The sequence below is a fragment of the Oryctolagus cuniculus genome, chromosome 11 (assembly GCF_964237555.1).
Source record: "Oryctolagus cuniculus chromosome 11, mOryCun1.1, whole genome shotgun sequence".
Lineage (NCBI taxonomy): Eukaryota > Metazoa > Chordata > Mammalia > Lagomorpha > Leporidae > Oryctolagus > Oryctolagus cuniculus.
The window spans coordinates 23,584,206-23,599,742 of record NC_091442.1 but is presented as its reverse complement, the minus strand read 5'-3'; the positions used below and the strand labels follow the sequence as shown (position 1 = coordinate 23,599,742).

The 15,537-nt window shown below is 42.4% G+C and overlaps 1 protein-coding gene across 5 annotated transcripts in view; it reads left to right on the top strand.

Annotated features, from left to right (window-relative positions):
- The window catches only part of ITCH (itchy E3 ubiquitin protein ligase), a 126,407-nt gene extending 112,338 nt beyond the window's left edge, over positions 1-14,069 (top strand). For all 5 annotated transcript variants that reach the window (XM_070051924.1, XM_051846160.2, XM_070051923.1 and 2 more), the window contains 2 exons: positions 815-887; positions 11,472-14,069. In XM_070051924.1, coding sequence (XP_069908025.1) covers positions 815-887; positions 11,472-11,571 — 173 coding nt within the window. In that variant the 3' untranslated portion in view covers positions 11,572-14,069. The remainder of the gene's footprint in view (positions 1-814; positions 888-11,471) is intronic.
- The last annotated feature ends 1,468 nt before the right edge of the window (positions 14,070-15,537 follow it).

Here is a 15,537-nt window from a genome sequence, read left to right as displayed (position 1 = left end):
GTTGAGTCCTGGCTTCTCCACTTCCAATCCAGCTGCCTGCTAATGTACTTGGGAAAAGCAGCAGAAGATAGCCCATGTGCTTGGACCCCTACACCCACATGGGGGACCCAGTAGTAGAAGCTCCTGGCTTGTAGCTTCAGAGCAGCCCAGCTCCAGCTGTTTTGGCTATTTGAGAAGTGAACCAGCTGGTGGAAGATCTTTCTCTCTCTCCTTCTCTCTCTCTCTAACTCTGCCTTTCATAAATAAATCTTTTAAAAAATAAAATCAGTGCTATATGATCCCCATTTATAGCTATCTTCAGAAGATAAATGAGAGGCAACAGAATTGGTGTGTAGGTGTGGGTATTAGTGTAGGTATATATTTGCTACAGGATCTCTAAGTGCGATTTACTAGGATATTTACATTTAATAAAGTTTCAAAAATTTTGTACTTACGTTTTATTTTATAAAGCAGTAGATTGTAATTTCTCTATTATATTTAAAACAACTAAAATTAAGCTTTTTAGACTTATGTGAGCTATTATTAATCATTCTAGCTAAGGAATTCTAGATATAACTATATATATGCCCCGTTCCTCTTGGGGATATGTTAACGAAATGGTCCTCAGACTTTTGTGTGTCACAATTACCTGGAAGCTTAACAGAAACATCGCTTAGCTCCCCATGTAAAGCTTCTCACTCTGTGGGCTTTGGGGTAGGGCCTTTGGATTTGTGATTCCAACAAATTCCATGATTATGCTGATGCTGCTGGAGTAGGGATTACATTTTCAGAACCACTGGACTAATGAACTGTTTATTATTTCATTATGTTTTAGGGAGCAATGGACCACAGAAATTCTGCATTGAAAAAGTTGGAAAGGAGAATTGGTTACCCAGAAGTCATACTTGGTAAGTAAGATCAGAAACAATGGAAAAAATAGCATTTTACAGTTATCCTGTAGCTGTTCAAAGTGTTAGAAATTCAAAATGAGTGGGGCCAACGTTGTGGCATACACCACCTGCGATGTCAGCATCCCATATGGGCACTGGTACAGGGCTGGCTGCCTCACTTTGATCCAGCTCCTTGCTTACGCATCTGGGGGAAGCAGTGGAAGATGGCCCAAGTCCTTGGGCCTCTGCCAACCATGTGGAAGACTTGGAAGAAGCTCCTGGCTCCTGCTTCACCCTAGCCGAGCTCTGGCTGTGGCAGCCATTTAAGGAGTGAACCAATGAATGGAAAATATCTCTCTCTCTTCCTCTTCTCTAGTTCTACATTTCAGATAAATAAATTAAAAAAAAAACTTTAAAAATTTCAAAATGAAATATTTTACCTTTGGCACACAATTATTTTTATTTTATTTATTTTTTATTTTTTTGAGAGGCAGAGTGGACAGTGAGAGAGACAGAGAGAAAGGTCTTCCTATTGCCATTGGTTTACCCTCCAATGGCCGCCGCGGCCAGCGTACTGTGGCCGGCGCACCATGTTGATCCGAAGGCAGGAACCAGGTGCTTCTCCTGGTCTCCCATGGGGTGCAGGGCCCAAGCACTTGGGCCATCCTCCACTGCACTTCCCTGGCCACAGCAGAGAGCTGGCCTGGAAGAGGGGCAACCAGGACAGAAACCGGTGCCCCAACCAGGACTAGAACCTGGTGTGCCTGTGCCGCAAGGCGGAGGATTAGCCTATTGAGCCATGGCGCTGGCCTCGGCACACAATTATTTTTAGCAGCTTTAAAAAAAAAAGATTTATTTATTTATTTGAAAGAGTTACACAGAGAGAAGGAGTAGCGAGAGAGAGAGAGGTCTTCCATCTGCTGGTTCACTTCCCAACTGGCCACAACAGCTGGAGCTGTGCCTATCCAAAGCCAGGAGCTAGGAGCTTCTTTCAGGTTTTCCCACATGGGTGCAAGAGCCCAAAGATTTGTGCCATCTTCTACTTCTTTCCCAGGCCACAGCAGAGAGCTGTACTGGAATTGGCGCCCATGTGGGATGCCAGCACTGTAGGTGGCACCTTTACCTGCCACACGCCACAGTGCTGGCCTTTAAAGTAGTTTTTATTGAGGCATAATGTATATACCATAAAATTTATCTCTTTTAATTCTATGATATTTAGTACATTTACAGAGGAGTATACTCATTACTACAGTCCAGTTTGGGAGTGTTTATTTGTTTTTGTTTTTGTTTTTTAGAGAGATTTATTTATTTGAAAGGTAGAATTACAGAGATGGTGAGGTAGAGGCCCAGAAAGAGATCTTCCGTCTGCTATTTTACTCCCTAAATGGCCGCAACAGCCAGGTCTGGGCCTGGCTGGAGCCAAGAACCAGGAGCTTCATCCGGGCCTCACAATGTTGGCAGGAACCCAAACACTTGAGCCATCTTTTGCTGCTTTTCCCAGGGCACTAGCAGGAAGCTGGATTGGAAGTAGAGCAGCCAGGACTGGATCGGCACTCTTGTGGACTGCCGGCATCACAGGCGTTGGCTTAACCTGCTTTCCGCACAGTCCAGTTTTAGAGTGTTTTCTTTACCCTAAATTTTGTTATTTCCTTCATTCCAAAATAATCAGTTTTGCTCATTTGAAGCCAGTGCCTTTCTCCACCTCTGTAATTTTCTTTAAATGTAATATTTGATTACTTTTTTCTCTGAAAGAACGCAAAGTTGAGAGCTCTACTTTCTAATATGGTGACCAGAAATCCTTTTTTTTTTTTTTTTTTTTTTTTAAGATTTATTTATTCATTTGAGAGGCAGTTACTGACAGAGAGAGAGAGGGAGAGAGACAAAGAGATTGGTCCTCCATCCACTGGTTCACTCCCCAAATGGCTGCAACAGCCAGAGCTGGCCTGATCTGAAGCCAGGAGTCAGGAGCTTCTTCAGATCTCCCACGTGGGTACAGAGGGCCAAGCATTTGGCCATTTTCCACTGCCTTCCCAGGCCCTAAGCAGAAAGCTGGATTGCAGGAGGAGCAGCTGGGACATGAACCCAGTGCCCTTAGGGCATGCTGGCACTGCGCATAGAGGCTTAACCTACTAAGCCACAGTGCCTGTCCCTAGAAATACTATTTTCTCTCTTTTATTTTATTTGAAAGGTAAAGAAAGAAAAAAGCGGCCGGCGCCGCGGCTCAATAGGCTAATCCTCCACCTAGTGATGCGGGCACACCGGGTTCTAGTCCCGGTCAGGGCGCCGGATTCTCCCCGGTTGCCCCTCTTCCAGGCCAGCTCTCTGCTGTGGCCCAGGAGTGCAGTGGAGGATGGCCCAAGTCCTTGGGCCCTGCACCCCATGGGAGACCAGGAGAAGCACCTGGCTCCTGCCATTGGATCAGAACAGTGCGCCAGCCACAGCGGCCATTGGAGGGTGAACCAACAGCAAAGGAAGACCTTTCTCTCTCTCTCTCTCACTGTCCACTCTGCCTGTCAAAAAGAAAAAAAAAAAAAAAAAAGAGAGAAAAATATCTTCCTTCTGCTTCTTCTGGGTTTACCACATGGGCGCAGGGGCCCAAGGACTTGGGCTATCTTCTGCTGCTATCCCAGGCCACAGCAGAGAGCTGGATTGGAAGTGCAGCAGCCGGGACTCGAACCAGTGCCCATATGGGATGCCGGCACTGCCGGCAGTGGCCTTACCCACTCTGCCACAGTGTGGTCCCCTTAAGTGGCATCTTAACCCATGTAACAATGGCCACCCGTATTTTCTCATTTTAAATGTATTAACCACATCTCTAAACATATATAAAACTGAGAACCAACCTTAATTATTACCTCAAATGCAATAATATGTTAGGGTTCAACCTAATGTCAATAATATTTGAACTTTATTTTCTAGGACATATTACAGTGGTTGCATATGGATATTCCTTTTTTTCCCCACTCTCATCTTTTGACAGTTTAATGTCTTTTCCCTTAGATTTTCATACATAGATCTAAAAAATTCTTTTTTAAAGATTTTTTTATTTGTTTGGTTGAAATGCAGAGTGATAGGGGCTGGCATTGTACACAGATTATTCCACTCTTTGCAATGCCAGCATCCCATGTGAGTGCCAGTTATGGTCCCAGCTGCTCCACTTTTGATCCAGCTCCCTGCTAATGTGCCTATAAAAGCAGTTCCTGGCTTCTGGCTCAGCTCTAGCTGTTGCAGCAATTTGGGGAGAGAAGATATCTCCCCCCCTCCCTCTCTCCCCATCTCCCTCTCTCCCTGTCTCCCTCTCCTCCTCTCTACTTCTACCCCTCTCTCCCCCCACTCCCCATCTCCCTCTCTCTCTCTCCCTCTAAAATAAATAAGTAAATCTTCAAAAAGACAGAAAGAAGGAAAGGCAAAGTGATAGAGAGATCTTCCATCTATTGGTTCACTCCCCAAATGCCCACAAATAGCCAGAGCTAGACAAAGCTAAAGCAAAGCCAGGAGCTAGAAATTACCACGTGGGTGGCAGGGTCTCAAGTAGTCGGGACTTCATTTGCTGATTTCCAGGCCCATTGCAGGAAGCTGTTTGAAGGTGAAGTAGCTGTGACTTAAAACTGGCATTACAGTATGTGGTGCTGGTGTCCCAGGCTGTGGCTTAACGTGCTGCACCACAACATCCACTTCAAGTTGTCTTTAATAAATAACAATTTCTTTGATATGTAATTCACATACATTAAACTCACACTGTTAAAGTGTGCAATTCAGTAGTTTTTAAAATATGTATAGGGTTATACGAACTTCACCACTATCTAATTATAGAACATTTTTTTTAAAGATTTATTTTATTTATTTAAAAGGTACGGTTAGAGAGAGATCTTCCATCCACTGGCTCACTCCCTAGATGGCTGCAATGGCTAGGACTAGAGCAGCCTGAAGCCAGGAGCTTCTTTCAGGTCTCCCACATGGGTAAAGGGCCCAAGTACTTACTTGGGCTGTCTTTTGGTGCTTTTCCAAGCACATTAGCTGGGAGCTGGATTGGAAGTAGAACAGCCATGACTGGAACTGGCATTCATATAGGATGTTGGCATCACATGTGGCAGCTTTAGCTGCTATGCCATGACATCAGACCACAGAACATTGTTTTTCATCACAAAAAGGAACTGTATAAATTTAGCAGTCACTCCCCATTTGCCGCTCTTGGTAACTACTTTCTGTCTCTGCAGATTTTTCTATTACAAACATTTCCTATAAATGGAATCATACAAGATGTATGTAGCCTTTTGTATCTGGCTTCTTTCACATAGCATGATGTTTCAAGTTTTTCCACATTGTAGTATATGCCAGTATTTAATTCCCTTTTAAAATATATATAACATAAAATTTGTCATTTTAACCTTTTTTTTAATTCTATTCATTTATTTGAATGGTAGAGTTAGAGAGAGAGATGGGGAGAGGCAGGGAGAATCTTCCCTCTACTGGTTCCCTCGCCAGATAGCTGCAATAGCCAGGGCTAAGCCAGGCCGGAGCCAGGATCTTCATCTGGGTCTCTCATGTGGGTGGCAGGGGCCAAAACACTGTACCATCTTCTGCTTCTCGCAGGCCATCAGCAGCAAGCTGGTTCAGAAATGGAGCAGCCAGGACACAAACTGGTACCCAGATGGATGCCTGCGTTGCAGGCAGCAGGTTTACTGCTGTTCCACACTGCTGAACCCAATTTTAACCATTTTTGTGTGTGTAGATTGGCATTAAGTACATTCACACTGTTAGGCAGTCACCACTGTCCATCTCTAACTTCATCTTATAAAATTGAATTAGTATGCCTCACTACTATGCTTTCTGTTTCTGGCAGGCATCATTCTACTGAGTTTCTATGATTTTTGACTCCTTTAAGTACTTTTTAAGTGTAGAATCATGGCCTGTTTGTCCTTTTGTGATTGACTTATTTTACTTAAAATAATGCCTTTACGGTTTGTGTGTATTGTAGCCTGTATCATAACTTCCTCCCTCTTCAAAGTTGCATAATATTCTGTTGTATGTACCACATTTTATTAATCCACATATCAGTAGAAACTTGAGATCTTTCTACCGTTTGACCATATTGAATAATGCTGTTGTAAAACAAAGATTTGTAAGTATCTATTCATGTCCCTGCTTTTAATTCTTTTGGGCATTTATCTAGAAGTAGAATTGAGAGGTCATATTATAATTCTCTTTTAAGTTTTTGGGGAACCACCATTGTTGTCTTCTGTTTTTAGATAATAGCCGATCAAATGGATTTAAAGTAGTATCTCACAGGTTTTTTTCTTTGTTTCACTAATGATGAATGATGTTGAGCATCTTTTCATGTGCTTGCTGGCTATTTGTATCTTTAGAGAAGTTCTTATCCTTCACTGATGTTTTTGGAGTTCCTTGGTTTGTTTTGTTTGTATCTTTTCATTGTGTTGCAAGAATTCTTTATATGTTCCAGATACCAATCCCTTATCATATAAATATAATTTCAGATTTTTTTCCATTTTGTAGGTTATTTTGATAAAGTTAAATGTGTCTTTTTCTTTTTCACATGTATGCTTGATATCTTATCAGAGAAACCATAGCTTAACTGAACTTCACAAAGATTTGTTTTCTTCTAAGAATTTTAGATCTTAACATTTATTTATTTTTTAAAAAATTATTGGGGCCAGCATTGTGGCATGATGGGTTAAGCCACCACCTGCAACGCTGGCATCCTTTATGGGCGCTGGTTGGAGTCTCGGTTGCTCCACTTCTGATCTAGCTCCCTGCTAATGCACCTAGGAAAGTGGCAGAAAATGGCCAAATTCTTGGGCCTCTGCACCTATGGAGGAGACCAGGTTGAAGCTCCTGGTTCCTGGCTTCACACTGGCCCAACCCTGACTGTAGTGACCATTTGGGGAGTAAGCCAGTGGATGGAAGACTTCTCTCTTCTCTCTCTCTGTACCTCTGCCCTTCAAATAAATAAAATAAATCTTTTTTAAAATTTATTTTATGTATTTAATAGGCAGAGGGAGAGACGGAGAAAGAGATCTTCCATCTGCTTGTTCACTCCATAAATAACTGAAACAGCCAGGGCTGGGCCAGGCTGAAGCCAGGAACTCAGAATTCCATCTACATCTCCTACATGGATGGCAGGGGCCCAAGTATCTAGGTCATCCTATGCTACTTTTTCAGATTCATTAGTAGAGAGATTGGGGGATGGAACAGCCAGAACTTGAACTAGTGCTATGATAAACATGATATGCTGGCATTGCAGGCAGCAGCTTAACCTGCTGTGGCACAACACTGGCCTCGATCTTAACATTTAGGTCTCTGATCCATTGTCTCTCTTTGTTCATGGTATAAGGTAGGCATCTGTTTTTTTTTTTTTTTTTTTTTTTTTTTATTTGAAAGGTAGAGTTGGCAGGGGTGGGGGAGAGATCTTTCATCCATTGGTTCACTCCCCCAAATGGCTGCATCTGGGGCCAGTGCTGTGGCGCAGCGGGTTAAAGCCCCAGCCTGCAGCACTGGCATGCCATATGGGTGCTGGTTTGAGTCCTGGCTGCTCCACTTCTGATCCAGATCCCTGCTAATGCATCTGGGAAAGCAATGGAGGATGGCCCAAGTCCTTGGGCCCCTGTACCCATGTGGTAAAGCCAGAAGAAGCTCTTGGCTCCTGGCTTCAGATCGGCTCAGCTCTGACCATTGTGGCCATTTGGGGAGTGAACCAGCAGTTGGAAGACATCTCTCTCTCTCCTTCCCTCTGTCTCTACCTCTCTCTATAACTCTGTCTTTCAAATAAATCAGTCTTTGGAAAAAAAAAAAAAAATGGCTGCAACTGCCAAGGCTAGGCCAGGCTGAAGCCTCGAACCTGGAGTTTTTCAGGTCTGCCATGTGGGTATAGGGGCCCAAGCACTTGGGTCATCCTATGCTGCTTTCCCAGGTTCATTAGTAGGGAGCTGGATTGGAAGTGGAGTAGTCAGGGCTTGAACCATTGCCCATGTGTGTGTGATGCTGGTGCTACAGGCAGTGGCTTAACCTAGTATGTCACGATGCTGGCCCCACCTTCATTTTTTACATATAGATATCCAGTTGTCTCAGTATCATCTATACTATTCTTTCTCCCATTGAATGATCTTGGCACCCTTGTTGAAATTAATTGATTATAAAATATGGTTTTAATTTCTGAATTTTCAGTTCTGTCCTGTTGATCTCTATCTTTAATGGCAGCAGCACATTGCCTTTATTACTGTAGTTTTATCAAAAGTTTGAAATTTGGAGGTGTGTATCCTCAGCTATTTCAAGGTTGTCCTGACTATTCTGGACTCCCTGGATACCATATGAATTTTAGGATCAACTTGCCTATCTCTACATAGGATTCAGTTGGGATTTTTGTATGAAATGGTAGATCAATTAAGAGAATATTGTCGGCCGGCGCCGTGGCTCACTAGGCTAATCCTCCACCTAGCAGCGCCGGCACACCGCGTTCTAGTCCCGGTCGGGGCGCCGGATTCTGTCCCGGTTGCCCCTCTTCCAGTCCAGCTCTCTGCTGTGGCCCGGGTGTGCAGTGGAGGATGGCCCAAGTGCTTGGGCCCTGCACCCCATGGGAGACCAGGAGAAGCACCTGGCTCCCGCCTTCGGATCAGCGCGGTGTGCCGGCCGCAGTGTGCCGGCCGCGGCGGCCATTGGAGGGTAAACCAACGGCAAAGGAAGACCTTTCTCTCTGTCTCTCTCTCTCTCTCACTGTCCACTCTGCCTGTCAAAAAAAATTTAAAAAAAAAATTCCCTCATCTAACAAATATGAAGTCTTCTGATCCATGAATGTGGATGTCTTTCCATTTTCACATCTATTTTAACAATGTTTTATAGTTTTCATTGTGTAAGTCTTAACACTTTTTTTCTTAAATTTATTTAGCATTCTTTTTGATGCTATTATAAGTGGATTTTTTTTTTTAATTCGAAAGGAAGAGACAGTGATCTCCAATCCACTGGTTCACTCCCCAGATTCCTATATCAGCTTGAAGCCAGGAGCTAGGAACTCAATCTGGATCTCTCAGTGGATGGCAGAGATACAACTACTTGCGCCATCACCACTGCCTCCCAGGATGTGCAGTAGCAGGGAGCTGGAATCAGGAGCAGAGCTGGGACTTGAACACCCCCACCCCCACCCCCCCACCCCCGCCATCACCGGGCACTCTGATACGAGATGCAGGCATCCCAAGTAGCAGCAGGAGTTGTTGCTCTTCTTCTTCTTCTTCTTTTAATTAATTAATTAATTGAAAGGCAGGGGGTAGAGAGATCTTTGATCTGCTGATTCACTCCCCAAATGGCTGTATTCACTCCCCAGGACTGGGCCAGACCAAAGCCAGGAGCCTAGAACTCCATCCGGGTCTCCCTGCTTTCCCAGGTGCATTAGCAGGTAGCTCAGTGGGAAGCAGAGCAACTGGAACTCAAACCAGTGCTTCCATATGGGATGCCAGTGTCCTAGGTGGCAGCTTAACCTGCTGTGTTACAACACCAGCCAAGTGGCTTCCTCACCTCTGTCAGACAGCTGCCCCTGGGATTGTTAATTTCATTTTTTGATTGTTGATTGCTAGTGTATAGAAATACAATTAATATCTGCATTTTCCTCTTAGACACATTTTGATCTCACCTTTAATCCCTTATTTTCCAACTTGGAACAGACTTTGCTGTGCTGCAGTTATAGTGTTGCAAACAACTTAGCTCAGGTACACCTGTAAACCAGCCTCATTACTTTGTCAGGATGCATGTTTCCATTTGCAAGAACTAACACTAGATGTACATTTCTTTTCATGGCAGCATTTTTTTTTCCCCTATGGCAAAGATTTTTCACCCTCCATTGGCTGCCTCTTTTTTTTTTTTTTTTTTTTTTTTTTTTTTTTTTTTTGACAGGCAGAGTGGACAGAGAGAGAGAGACAGAAAGGTCTTCCTTTTGCCGTTTGCGGTGCACTGTGCTGATCCGAAGCCAGGAGCCAGGTGCCTCTCCTGGTCTCCCATGGGGTGCAGGGCCCAAGCACTTGGGCCATCCTCCACTGCACTGCCAGGCTACAGCAGAGAGCTGGCCTGGAAGAGGGGCAACTGTACAGAATCCGGCAACCGGACTGGGACTAGAACGCGGTGTGCCGGCGCCGCGAGGCGGAGGATTAGGCTATTGAGCTGCAGCGCCCGCCCAATGGCAAAGATTTTTCTAAACCTTATCCTAAAAATATATGAGGACAAGGCTTTGGGACAGATTCATTATGTATTATAATGATACTGATAGGCCCCCATATTACAAGATGTCCTTTTAAAAACTCACAGCTGGGGCTGGCATTGTGGCACAGTGGGTTTAGCCTCTGCCTGTGACACTGTGACATACTGGAGCACTGATTCAAGTCCCCGCTGCTCTTCCCATTCTACTCCCTTCTGATGTGCCTGAGAAAGCAGCCATCCACATGGGAGATCTGGATGGAGTTCCAGGCTCCTAGCTTTGGCCTGGCCCAGACCAAGCTGTTGTGGCCATTTGAGAAATGAACCAGCAGATGGAAGATCTCTTTCTGACTTTCTCCCTCTCTGTCACTCTGCTTTCAAATAAAATAAGCCTTTTTTTTTTATTTTTTTACTATAAAATAAATCTTAAAAAAAAAAAAAAAAACACAGCCACCAGTAGGACAGAGAAATTCAATGGGAATAGAATATTAGAGCAGAAAATAGTTTCCTATTCTTAAAAAGGTATAATTTAGGGGCTGGCACTGTGGTGTAGCAAGTAAAAGCCACTGTCTGCAGTGCCAGCATCCCACATGGGCACTGGTTTGAGTCCCAACTGCTCCACTTCCATCTGGGGAGTGAACCGGAGAATGGAAGACCTTTCTCTAACTCTGCCTTTCAAATAAATAAATAAATAAGTATCTTTATTAGAAAAGGGGTATAATTTAAATTTTGATAAGAGACCCTATGGCCCACAGTTACTCTCTGGTCCTTTCCAGAGAACATCTGCTGATCGCTGAGGAAGATCAGAGTGAATGAGGGCATTTTAGTATGTGAGGAGCACCTGGTGCTGTGCTGAGTGCTTGTTTCTTGCCTCTGAGAGATAACTGTTGTTACTCTCATTCTCGCAGACCAGAAACTGAGACTTGGTAAGTTAGGGAGCACTTGCTTAAAGACCTGGTGACAGAGCTGGAATTTGAACCCAGTTTTGCCTGACTTTAAAATCAGTGTTGTGTGGCAGGCATTTGGTGCTTTGGTTAAGTCATCCTGTATCAGAGGGCCTGGTTCAAGTCCTGGCTCCTCTGTTTCTTGCTAATACACTCTCTGGGATGTGTGATGGTGATGGCAGGTAATGGCTCAAGTGCTTGGGTCCCTGACACCTACACTTATATGAGAGACCTTGATGGAGTTCTGGGCTGTTGGTGTCAGCCTGACCCAGTCCTGACTCTGGTGAGCTTTTTGGGAGTAAATTACTAAGTGAAAGATCTCTCCCTCTTTTCTCTCTCTCTTTCTTCCTTTCAAATGAAAATAAGTGAAATTAAAACCAGTGTTTGCTTTATTACACTGCCCATGTGATTCTTTGTATATTTCCTTTTCTCAAGCTTACAAATTTTTTTTTTTTTTCCCCAGTTTTAACCGCCTGGACCTGCCACCCTACAAGAGCTATGAGCAACTGAAGGAAAAGCTGTTGTTTGCCATTGAAGAAACAGAAGGATTCGGGCAAGAGTAACTTCTGAGAACTTGTGCCACCAAAGGATAAGAACTTACTTGCAATGCTTGTCCTTTTCCTTCTCTGCTTGTTGCACATCTTGTTGTAAAGTTGGACTGTGACTTTAGAGAGTTACTGAGTATAAGTAAATTTGTCTCCCAGTGATTCTGGATTTCTCTCCAGCACTTCCAGAAATCTTATCTGCAAATGACTTGTGAAACCTTACTTAACATGAGATTTAACAGCAATGAAATCTGCCCTGTCTTATTCTACTAGATTGTTTCCTTAACAATTTTATATTTGTGTCAGAAGTCTCACTTGGGAGTAGGGTTTTGTATTTTTGAGATTCTGCAGATATGCCGGGAAGTCCCTTAGTAACAGCAATATACAAGATCTTCCTGTTAAGCCTCTTGATGAGAGGTATATGTTAAAAACACAGGCTTGGCCCAGTTTCTGGGGATGTGAACAGACCTAGAGCTTGTGCTCTTCCTCTCATTTCAGCCTGGCCTGACTGTTTTTCCTTTCTGGAGCATGAATCCGTGCATCATTTTGATGTTATTCCTGGAAGTGATGCAAGACTCTTCCATCTCTTCTACAGAGTAGCTTTGTGTGACTTCAGGGAAAAGTTGCTCCTCGCCCACAAACGACTTCACACCTCTCCTCATTTGGAAGTTTGATTGTTTTAATTGCCTTGAAAATACTAAACTTTGCAAACAATATTGACACCATGGTTCCTTCACTGTTTCTAAAAGTTAATTTAGAATTGGAATTCATCTAGCTGAATTCATCTAAGACCATCATTGATGATATTTGTATCTTACAATTTTATTTTAATCCAACAACTTCAATTATGTTTAATTATTGCTAAGGAGTTCAAATTGTAACCAGAGTACTTTTCTAGTCCAATCAGAGGTCAATGAAACAGCTTCTAAATTATATTTTCATTTAGGAGGAAGAACTGTGGTACTGGCTAAAGAGAAGGTGGTAACATCTAGTAACCACAGAATTATATTCTCTGCATGAATTAGAAGTCTTCAGATTTTTCATTTCTTTGACACATGGTGGAGTAACCATTGCCATTCTTTACATTGTACTGTATTGGATTAATATCCCTCATCTGTAATATCCTTTTCACTCACAAAAATTGAGCAGATTTTCCTTTTTTCCCATGACTATTTAATTTTAGACTGCTCCGTTAGTAACTGATTAATGCACTTTGAACATCTACATAGTTAATTCTTTGAACTTGGCCTACCGTAGACAGTTAAGAAGGCTGCTGTGATAAATTTGACTTTATTGGCCAGCAGTCCCTGTACTAGCTGAACCCTGAGGACAGCCTTCTAACTCATGTAACAGAGACGCTGGTATGTTTCAGTGTGAGAGCATGAACAAGCAGCATTAAGCTAAAAATAAGCGGAGAGTAGTAGGCTCCCATTCCATATAGAAAGAAGAATTATTTTTATTCCTATCTGCTCTTCCTGTTTACAAACTAGAACAACCACAAAAGCATTTTTTAACTTGTGTATCTGTCTCCAAGACACTGCCATCGTAAAGCAGAGACTTACATGAGTGAAAGGGTTGCCTGATTCAGAAATTCTCAGTGTAATAGAAGATTAGGCTCTCCCCAACATTCTTTGTTTTTTATTTTACATACCCCAGGAAAAATAGTAGGGTATACTAAAAGTCGAAAAGTCCTGGTTGTTTCCAAAACAGGGACTTTCTGCCTTTTTTTTTTTTGGTAAGGGAAATAATGCTGTTGCTTCGTCTTACAGAACGAATGTCTGCCAACTACCCATTCATTATATAAGTCTGAACTTTGATAATATATGGCTATGGAGATTAAGCCTTCTATTAAGACTTCCTATTGAGGTGAATTCTCATATTGAAATGTAGTTCCTGCAATATTTACTAGAGATTTATGAGATTAAATTAAGAGATAATGTAAAAAATAGACCTTTTTTTTTTGGTTCTACATAATGCTTCATGATTCACTTAGGGACCTAGAAATATTGTGTGAAAATGTATAAATATTACCCAAAAGGCTTTCTGCCCTATATTTTTAAAATACAGAATAGCTATATTTGAAGTAGTCCTGGCCCTAGTTATATAGGGCTTGGCTATTTAATATTTTTATGGAAGAAATGTTTAGTTCTGGAAAAGGTAAATGCTTGTATATATTTTTGCAGCCTGGGATCTCCCCTACTCCATATCTTCCTTTAATTTAAGTGGCCACATGTATATGTCTTCCCTGCTGTGTTAGGAAAATGGGGGCTGGATATCCCAAGAATCAGAGGTTATATAAAAATTCTGCAAATAGACAGCAGACATAAATTAAATTTTGGTCCAAACTGAACATTTGGAAATAGATTTATTGTAAGTGTTTAATTAGAGCTTTTCTTAAATCTGAACTAAATTGCTTTTAAAAGTCCTTTTTCTTTGTAAGCATTGTAAATGCTAATAAATCCTGTTAATTTTTTTACTGCATGTTACATTGAAATAAAAACAAGGTAAATGAGCAATTGCCTTATTTTTCTGCTCTTTTCAGGGTTTGGGGAAAATAGCGATCCACAGCCTGGGTCAGGAGGGAAGGACCTCACTTGTTTCATCAAATGGAGTGGTTTAAAACTGATCTAGTAACTCATAATAATGATTTTCTGCTGTCTTTTGTGGCCTCATGCCAGTGCAGAAGAATCCAATTTCATAATACTTACAATAACTCTATTTAAAATTCAGCTGCTGATTTTCATCAAGAGATTGACACGCCAAAGTTGCTTCATCAGAAATTTTAATGAAGTATAACTCAGCTACCCACAAAGGTCTCATCCTAAATGAACTATTTCAGTCAAGCTCACTGTACTGCTTTTTATTGATTTGGTTAATAATCTGCAGTGTTATCAAGGGTGACTCGTGGAATTACACCTCTCCTCAGTGTGTATTCCTGTCTTTGTTTGGTTGTAACTCCATCCTTCTTCACTCCTCTAGGGGTGACTTCTGCTCAGTAGTGTTGGTATCTCCAGCCCCCCCCACCCCATGCCCTTTTCTCTTCGAGTTATTTACACTATTGTTTGTTATATGTTTTCATTAACTAAAAACAGGGAATAGTGCACTGGATTGTATATTACTGTATTGGAGTACCTTTATTTTCTTGAACTGTTTTCAGATACTCAGGTAACCCTGCAACTATCACGGAGAGCCAGGTGCTTTTATAAAGTTCCTTCAGGGGATTGGTTCGTTTGCCTTTCCTTAAAAGATGTAAGACTTTGTTTATAATTAAACTGGTTTGGTCCCTCATTTGCACACTTTTCTGTTAGTCTTGGGTAAGAAGGTTTTCCTCACCTGCAGAGAATCCTTCTCTGTGATTGACTCCTATTAAACTTTCTCTGCTTGCTATTCTAAGTGGCAAGTTACAGCCTGTTCTGTGGAGTAGAAAAACTAGAAAGAGATACTCAGGTGAAATTGAATTTGGTATCTGTGTTGAGGATGAATACATCTGCAGGGGCCATTGACAAACATAAAGCTTCTATTTGAATAACTTTTTTTAAATTTATTTGAAACTGAGCAAAAGATCTTCCATCTGCTGGTTCACTCTCCAAATTCCTGAAACTGCCAGGACTGGGCCAGGCTGAAGTGACCTGGAACTCAATCTGGGTCTCCCACATGAATGTCAGGAACCCAAGAACTTGGGTCATCATCTACTGCCTCCCAGGACACATCAGCAGGAAGCTGGAATTGGAAAAAGAAAACAAGATTTGAACCCAGCCAGGCACTCTGTTTATGGGATGTGGGTGTCCCAGATGGCCTCCTAACTGCTATGCCAAATGCCTCCAACTGTGAGTGCTGTGTAGGAACCCACTAGCTAGCTACTATGACTGGCTGTTCTCAGCAGGCTGGTCTGCTCACCAACTTCAGTAGACCTTTTTTCCTATGAGAACACCCAGATGATCATGCTTTCCTTTAAAATGGGCTCCATGGAGAAAGGCTATAGGA